Consider the following 8,775-nt stretch of genomic DNA (forward strand, 5'->3'; position numbering starts at 1 on the left):
TTTTCATGCCACAAGGTTTTGCGTTTTCTTAGGCTAGTCTGCAAAAACAAAATCCAACTCACAAAATAATACTAAATACATACTTGTTGAATGAATGTGTTCCAATATTGATACATTTTTCACTCCCTTCATGTTTCTCTTTATCCTTATGAGGCAATCCTTATATTGAACCCACCGTCCTGCCAAAGTTAGAAGGGAAAGACTGGAGCCTATACTCAACCAGTTCTCAAAAGCATCCCCCATCCCCCGTCCCGGGAAGAAGTAAAAGTGGAAGTTTTGGAGACTGTGGAGAAAGCAAGCGCAGTGACTTTCGCCTGTCATTACAACATAAAAGAAAAAAAAAAAAAAGATCAATAAACTCAGGCTTTCCCGCTGGTTTTACGCTTGAGAACTTTGCGTCTTTTAAGTCCCAGTGCCCCTCTACCCCACCAGCGGTAGGAGCTGGCAGCTTGGAACTCAGGGCAAGTCCGTGGACCACGCCCCCTGGGCTGATCATCTCTTCTTATTGGCTTGACAGCCTGTCACTCCAATTTGGCTCCCACTCCAGCTAACCATTCACGTAGTTCGGTTGCGTCTTGGTGTGTTTAATGTTGCCAATAACGAGAGATTTTTTTGGGGGGGAGGGGGAGAGGCGAGAACAGGTCGTGCTGCAATTAGTTCATTGAAAACTCAGTTGCTCTCCGAGCGGTCGAGCTGAGACTGCTTTCGGCTTTTTCTGCTGACTGTTAAAATCTCCTGTAGAGAGCTGCAACAATGCCCAAAAGAAAGGTAAGTGAAATGGAAAGATATACGGGGAATTAGCTACCGAAATACATATTTCCTAATTGGCAGAGATTTTTTTAAAGCATTTTGGCTTCTAGTTCGATTTTGTGATGTGCTGAATGGAAAGGGAGGGAAGGGCAAAGAATGGTCGGTGTAAGGTTTAGAATGGTCTCACATGCAACTAGTAGTTCACTTTTGACTTGTTTTGTTTAAAGGAAAGAATCGCTTAAGAAGTGTCTCCATGCTGAATTACAAACAGCCATAGCGCTGTGCTGTCGCTTCCTACCCCACCCCCCTTCCTCCGCTTACCCTATTGGCGAACACTTTTCCAACCATAACTTCCAGGCACCAGTTTCCTCCTCAGCCTCAAGCTTTGCTCAGGGAACCGTCCCGTTTGGGAGTATGAAAGCCATGGCTTTCTCCCATATTTGCCTTTGTTCTTCCCCGTTTTCTTTTTCCTTTTTCCCCCTTCCCTCCTCCACTTCTTGTCATGCCAGATGGCTATGCAATGGTAATCCTCTGCCGTTAGGCGGCGCAGACTTCAAACTGTCCTAGAGAAGGGAGAGATTCACCACTGTAATTAGCAACTTCAGGGCTGAGAGATCTGGGATTCTCCAAGCTCTGTGTCTAAAGGTGGAAAGATAAGAGAACTGCATCAGATAAACTGTTGTTGATGTTGGGATAGCATGCATTTGTTCCCTTTGGACATGCAGAATTGATCTGAGCTACTCAAGGGCTACAGGTCTCTTGAAAATCTTCACTTCAAAATTCGTGGCTTCTCTCTTGGACAGGAAGAAATTCACTCTCCGTGTTTGTTTTAGGAGGAAGGGTCCCTTAGAAGTGAAATCGAACTCAGTTTCATGCTTGATGAAATTGTAAAACACTGTCCTAATGTAAGGCATTATGATTATTTTGATATTATTCCTATTTATCCATCTGCCTTCCCAGTTTGTATAGCCTAGGAATAAGATTGAAATTCCCCAGGGCTCTGGAGCTGTGCTATGAATCGTGCAATAGCTGGATAATTCCCAGACTAGAGCGCTGCTCGAACACGGAAAGCTATGGTTTCTAATTACCATCCCCCTTTCTGAGATTCCCGCCGCTGCACTTCTTTAGGCTTGTGCAATGGGTCTTGCTATTTTACAGAGCTGACAGCAACCTTGTCTAGCAGGTAGTGGCGGGAAGTTTTAAAAATGCGGCTGGCTCCTCAGAATAACGCATTGACGTTGTAACAAAGAAGGCCCCCCTCCAAAGCATTGTGGGGGTTGTAGTTCTTGTGTGCAGAACTTGGAGGGGAGGATAGTCCAGAGTCGTTAGATAGGTTCAGATAAATACAATTCTATCTCAAACATAAAGCAAAACAGGGAAATTACATGAAGCTCCGTCTTCATTCTGCTGCCCCACACTTTTTTGGCTTTAACACTGGCTACAGCAAGTGGATATTACATTTTTAAATGTTTGTCTTTTACGAAATTAAATGTACACAAAAAGATGAAATTGACTGTCATTTGTGTAAACTTTTGTCTTGTGAATGCATTTGCATGTGCACATTTACACATTAATAGAGAACAGTATGTAACATACTACTAGGAAATAACACTCAGCTACTTGAGCAGAAATCCAGGAAAAAATCATAAGCGGTTATGTTGCAACTGTAATCCATAGGCAATATTTATTCATCTACATGTTTTTATCGATGACCTTATTTCTGTATGGTTTTCTCCTCTGTATAGGCTGCAGGTCAAGGTGATATGAGGCAGGAGGTGAGTTTCTTTAGTTTTAGAATCTGTCAAAAAATATATACTCCTTTTTAAAACTTGAGGCGCATAAGCAGCTAAAAAAATAGATTCTGGTTAGTATATTTTACCACACGAGTACATATGGTATGTCAGTGAGCTCCCTCAAAAATATAGTAGGTGTTGAAAACTCCAAACTTCTTGGAATTTAGGACCTTATTGTGCTTGTTAAGATCTGGAGGGAGCTGCTTCTTTTTAAGCAAAAGAATTGCTTTGTCAGTTTACAAGAAAGGGCTATATTGTCATTTATAAATATATATGCTCCTTGTTACTAGTGATTGTGTTCATTCAGCCTAGCAATTGAAGTTTAATTTGGGTTGTTTTTTTTTCCTTAGCTAGATGAAGTCTAGAGGAGGGAGAAATCAAAACTTACATTTCTACTATGACATTTTATAATCAGCGTCATAATTGCTTTTGAGATGACAGTATTTATGCAGTGTTACACTAAATATTTTCTCTGCAATATAAATAATTTTAATTTTGTGTACCCATAATTCTCTTAACTGATCATTTTTTTTCACTCATAGCCAAAGAGAAGATCAGCCAGACTGTCTGCTGTAAGTAGTCTTTTTAAAAAGCTGCCCGTATATTGTAAAATATAATTTTAAAATTCAGGTAATCCTGGACAATACTATATTTAATACAAGACTTATTTTTATTTTTAACGTTTTAAGAAAAAACTCTCACGCTAAGGAATTTTTTCCCTAGTGTTCAGTTTGAACTATACCCATTTATTTTAATTAAGAGGTTGAATTTTATTGTTAGTGATCTTTCTTTAATTCTGATTTCTTTCGTCGTCGTCGTCCCCCGCCCATGACTTGTGTTTTTTTGATGCAGATGCCTGTGCCCATTATACCAGAGTTGAAGCCAAAAAGAACATCAACTCCAAGGGTAAAAACATTCAATATGCTATGTTGAGAGAAAATTGCTTTTCTTCAGAAATAATTTTTTGGAAAAGCATACAGCTTTTGTTTTCTTTGTTTTCTGTTCAGTTAATAATATATTACATTATACCATATGGTGCATGTTATCACTTTGTGCCCTTGACTGGAAATCGAATCTGTGACCCTTGGCTGCCTGGGCTGACGCTCTAACCACTGAGAAACACCGGCCAGGGCAATATAATCACTTTGAGTAGGAACAATTTGTTCATGTTCTGTGATTGTCCACTGTGTTTTGGCATTTTCATTAGGAAGGGACAAAATTTTAGTTAGGTAGACCCATAAAATGTACATACATGCCTTTGACATCATATAGATACAATACCCATACTCCTGGAAAAACAAAAGGTGTAAACTATAGTAACCAAAGTAATGCTTTTTAATTATGGTAGTAACTAACATTTGATAATACTTCACAGTTTGCAATGTGCTTTCATGTACATCATTTTTAAATGGACACTATTGATTTCATATAGGCTTCTATGCTCTGATGTTGTGGCTAAAGACATTGGAAACAGAAATAGCCTCAATATTAAGTTCACTTTTCCCCTTTTATTTATATTTACTTATGTGTAAATGTGTGAATAAAATTCAATTTTATTTTCTTTGTCAGTTGCTTTATTGAGGTATGATTATTTAAAGATTGGTTAAATTCTTAAAATCATAAAAGTTTAAAGCTATGAGAATATTAGAGTCATGTAATCCCATTGTTTTGTGGTTGAAGAAAGTGTATGGTAGTCATATTTGTAAAATTCTTTGAAATTCTTGATTAAAAGATATTGCTAAAACTAAAGCACGTGAAGATTTAGTAATAATAGTGACAACAGGAGAGAAAGTTTCTTTTTTTTCTCTCTATTTCACATTTTAAGATGACTATTGTATAAAATTAGCTACTCAATTTATAGTTTATGAAATTAGTAAACACTATTTCCCTTAAAAATAGGAGATATTGCTAGAATAAAACAGATATTATATAATCACGGACTTTAAAATACTTTGTGCTCATTGGCTCTCAGTTTCTATGTTAAAATAGAATAAAACTTATCTATATTGTATTTTACAGTTTTTAAAACAGTTTCACATACATTTTATCATTTGCTCCTTATAACATCCCTATGAGGTAGGTGGCATTACTTTCTACTACATGAATACTTAGGCAAAGAGCTTTCTTGGTAAAGCAATTATGATTCAAGTCATTCTAAAAACATGTAGACAAAAAGATTGAGTTACCTATGTCTCCAGGTGATCTTTTTCAAATATATCTAAATTGATAATCTCTCTAGTATGTCTCTTAATTGTTACCAAAAAAGATTTGTAATCAACAAATCCTTGTTTCTAATTATTAGACATGACAGTGATAAACTGGCCCCTCAAGTCAAAGAGAGTTAATTTATCAAAGTCTAAACTGATGCTGGCAGTTGGTCCTGAGTGGCCACTGTTCAGCATTCTAACTTGTTGCTTCCCATCTAAAAGAAAATTTATTTGATGTATATCAGAAGAAAATTATTCATTTTTTAATATATATGAAGAAAATTATTATTTATTTATTTTTTTTTTTCAATTATAGTTGACAATCTATATTATATTAGTTTCAGGTGTACAGCTTAGTAGTTAGACATTTATAAAATTTATGAAATGATTCCCACCATTAAGTCTAGTACCCATCTCCCACCGTACATAGTTATTATAATATTACTGACTATATTTTTTATTCTTTTTTAAAAAATATATCTTTATTGATTTCAGAGAGAGGAAGGAAGAGGGAGAGAGGGAGAGAGAGAAACATAAATGATGAGAGAGTCAGAGGGAGAGAGAGGAACATAAATGATGAGAGAGTCATTGATCGGCTGCAGCCGGCAACCCGGGCATGTGCCCTGACCGGAAATTGAACCCCAATTGCCTGGATCCTAGGTCGACGCTCAACCACTGAGCCATGCCTGGCTGGGCTGACTATACTCTTTATGCTGTACTTTACAACCCTGTTAATGTTTTCTGCTTCTTAATCCCTTCATCTTTTTTCACCCCAATCCCTCTCTTTTAATACTGCATCAGTTTACAATGAAACGGAATGTATCTAGTGATAATTGTGTTGGCAAAAAGTTTATATGGGTATTTTAAAACTTTTTCATAAATTATTACAACAGCTGGTAAAATAACTTGGGCCATTTAATCAATACACCAGTTAAATTGTATATTTATTTTTATTATTGTGTGTTGCTGGACAGAAAATGAAAAAAGATGATATGATGGAAAAAAATGCAGATATGAATACCCAAACAATAGCTGAAACCAAGCATGAAGAAGCTGTTAAAGAATACAATGAAAATGCTGAAAATGGAGAAGCCAAAATTATAGAGGTATCTTACAATATTAACAGTTTTGTTCATTTGAAAGTTTAGCAATAGGTGTGACTGAAATAAATCTCATTTACTTTGTAGTTTTTTCAAAAAAGTGGAGATGCATTCATTGAGTAGTGGTTCTATAGTGTCTTAATCTTTTCAGGCTACTATAACAAATACCACAAATTGGATGGTTTATAAACAACAGAAATTTATTTCTCAGTCTGGAGGCTGGGAAGTTCAAGATCAAGGCAACAGCATTTTTGGTGTCTGGTGAGGACCTGCTTCCTGATTTTTAGGTGTCAGTCTTCTTTCTGTGTCCTCACATGATAGAAAGGGTCAGAGAGCTCTCGAGGTACTCTTTTATAAGGACACTAATTCCACTGATGAGGGTTTATAACGTACCCTTATAACCTAATCACCTCCCCATAAGGCCTACCTCCAAATACCAACACATGGGAGATTCTATTTTATCATATGAATTTTGGAGAACACAAACATTCAATCTATAACAAGTAGTATAATGGTATCTGAGGAAAAAATAAAGAAAAAGAGGAAAATGAATTTAAATGTGTGATTTACAGGTATGGGTAGTAGGAGCAGTGGCTTGGCATTACTGTTAGTAGAACAATGCCAGTGATCCTGATTTAGTGATATAACGACTCTTATTAAATACAGACTAATTCTCTATTCCTTTTGTCGGCACATGAGTAATTTGTAAATCCTTTGCCAAGATCATGATTTTTGCTCCCTTGCAGTTTGCAAAATAAATTATGTAAATGTTTCCAATAGGCCTTTATTTGCATATTTAATGCATACCACATTTTTAGATAGAGTAAAACACTGAAAATGGAATAAAGTGCCAAATCTGTAAACCAAACCTGTGCATATAGGGAACCTATTTTTGTAAGTGATCTTATGATATAAGGTAAAAGATTTTTCAAGTAACTTTTACAAAAAACCTAAATCTCACCATTATAGAAACAAAACATATTATTTCTTTAAGGAATGTATTTTTGTTTACATGTATGCTACTCAGTGAGAATAGCTGATATAGATGTCATTTTTCTAAGTTTACTCTTTTTGTTCATATTTTTACTGAAAATTATTTCTTTGGACAATTTTTCCTGAAGTTATTTGCCAAACCTCTGTTTGTATGTTTGTGTGGAGATATTTTAATCTTATTTCTTGGAATGTTTTTCTTGTAATGTGCTATTTAGGAGGCCTTCTCCATAGGAAAATTACTTTTTTGTAAGTGAAGTGTTATTATTTTCATAAAATATAATGTTTTATAAATATTTAGGGGAAACAATTCCAATTTACAAATACAATCATGATTTTTTTTCTCTTACGTATATAGGCATCAGCTCCTGAAAAAGAACCTGAGGAAATAGAAGAAAAAATGGAAGATGTTAAAGAAGAGGGATTAGAAAAGAAAAAAGCAGTGGCATCAGAAGAAAAGAAAAATGAAAAAAGAGGTTGGAAAGGAGATGGTGAAGACCAAAACAAGGAAGAAGAGAAAAGAGAAGATGGAAGAGAAGACAAATATGGAAAAGAGGATGAAGATGGGAAAAAGAAAGAAGAAGATGGAAAAAAGGAAGAAGACCAAAAAGAGGAAGGAGATGAAAAAGAGGATGAGGATGGAAAAGGAAAAGGAGATGGCAAAGGGGAAGAAGATGAAAAAGTGAAAGGAGATGAAAAAGAGGGTGAAGATGGAAAGGGGAAAGTAGAAGATGGCAAAGAATCTGAAAATGAAAAAGATAAAGGAGAAGGCAAAAAACAAGGAGAAGACAGAAAAGAGGAAGGAGATGAAAAAGATGGTGAAGGTGGAAAAGGTGATGAAGATGAAAAAGATGATGAAGATGGAATAGAGAATGAAAATGGAAAAGAGGGTGAAGATAGAAATGATGATGAAGGTGGAAATGAGGAGAAAGATGGAAAAGAGAAAGGAGAAGATAAAAAAGAGGATGAAGGAAAAGAGGAGAAAAATGAAAAAGGAGATGGGAAAGGTGGAAAGGAAAGTGAAAAGAAGGCTGAAATTGAAAAAGTAGCTGAAAAAGAAGAGGTTGAAAAAGAAGATGGAAAAAAAGAAGAGTCTCAGAGTATTGTTTAAAGCTGCCCTATGTAGTTTCATAATTTGGTAATATCTACCTTCATGCTGTAATGTTAATAGAGATAAATATTTTTATCAAATATTTTATAAACACGGTTTTTCTTTAGCATTAACTGAATTTCAGAATATCTTCATACTGATCATTAGCCACAAATTTCCTAACATGAAAACTTTATAAATTTTGTGATTTTAATAGTGGAATATATAGAAAAAAAAACATGCTTTCAACTTTGTCAGTAAATTTCTTTTTGTGTAAGTTATGTGTTAAATCTTTTAATTTTAATTTTACTTCTGTATGTGATAATTTCATAAAGTGGAGAGATCTCAAAAGAAAAATAGTGTGTGGTTCTCTAGGTTGCTTATATAAAGAAGGTGAACTATTTTCATGTAATGCTAAGGAGTTAGAATTATCTTTTCAAAATGTGACTTTAGTTTTAGTTTGGGGAAAAATGAAATTGTAATTTCATTTTTTTAAAAATGCAAATGTTTATTTCAGAAGGGCAGTTCTGATTATATGTGTATATGCAAAAATTTACTGGATTTATCTTAATAAAAATTTTCTTCACAGATGATTGTAGTTTGTTATCTATCCAAAAATATAGTTAATGAAATATAAAGCTTGATTTTTTGCTATTGTGATATTCATGAAATTAAAATTTTGCACTTAAGATAAAATTAACAACATAAAATTCAGCATTTTAATCTTTTCAAAGTGTACAATTCAGTGATTTTTAGTATATTCACAATGTTGTACAACCATCACCACTGATTCCAGACAACTCCACACCCACTGGTCCCTGACAACCACTAATTTATTTTCTGTC

The 8,775-nt window shown here is 34.9% G+C and overlaps 1 protein-coding gene across 5 annotated transcripts; it reads left to right on the plus strand.

The window, feature by feature from the left end:
- The first annotated feature begins 606 nt into the window (after positions 1–606).
- On the plus strand, positions 607–8,520 carry HMGN5 (high mobility group nucleosome binding domain 5). Of its 5 annotated transcripts, XM_087829344.1 has the most exons (6): positions 609–768; positions 2,496–2,525; positions 3,086–3,115; positions 3,396–3,449; positions 5,725–5,856; positions 7,199–8,520. In XM_087829344.1, exons 1-6 carry the CDS (start codon positions 754–756, stop codon positions 7,949–7,951), a joined length of 1,014 nt encoding a protein of 337 aa, XP_087685470.1. In that variant the 5' UTR covers positions 609–753; the 3' UTR covers positions 7,952–8,520. The 5 variants fall into 5 exon arrangements, with proteins under 5 accessions (XP_087685474.1, XP_087685473.1, XP_087685470.1 ...); XM_087829346.1 differs by lacking the exon at positions 3,396–3,449; XM_087829345.1 differs by lacking the exon at positions 2,496–2,525.
- Positions 8,521–8,775: the final 255 nt, after the last annotated feature.

Source organism: Miniopterus natalensis, chromosome X (genome assembly GCF_054644295.1).
Source record: "Miniopterus natalensis isolate mMinNat1 chromosome X, mMinNat1.hap1, whole genome shotgun sequence".
In the NCBI taxonomy this organism is placed as follows: domain Eukaryota; kingdom Metazoa; phylum Chordata; class Mammalia; order Chiroptera; family Miniopteridae; genus Miniopterus; species Miniopterus natalensis.

Bases quoted from the DNA above. Each gene is read 5' to 3' on its own strand.
- HMGN5 (XM_087829344.1), top strand. The intron at 3,116-3,395 runs GTAAGTAGTCTT...TTTTTGATGCAG, and splicing joins GATCAGCCAGACTGTCTGCT to ATGCCTGTGCCCATTATACC. The intron at 5,857-7,198 runs GTATCTTACAAT...TTACGTATATAG, and splicing joins GAGAAGCCAAAATTATAGAG to GCATCAGCTCCTGAAAAAGA.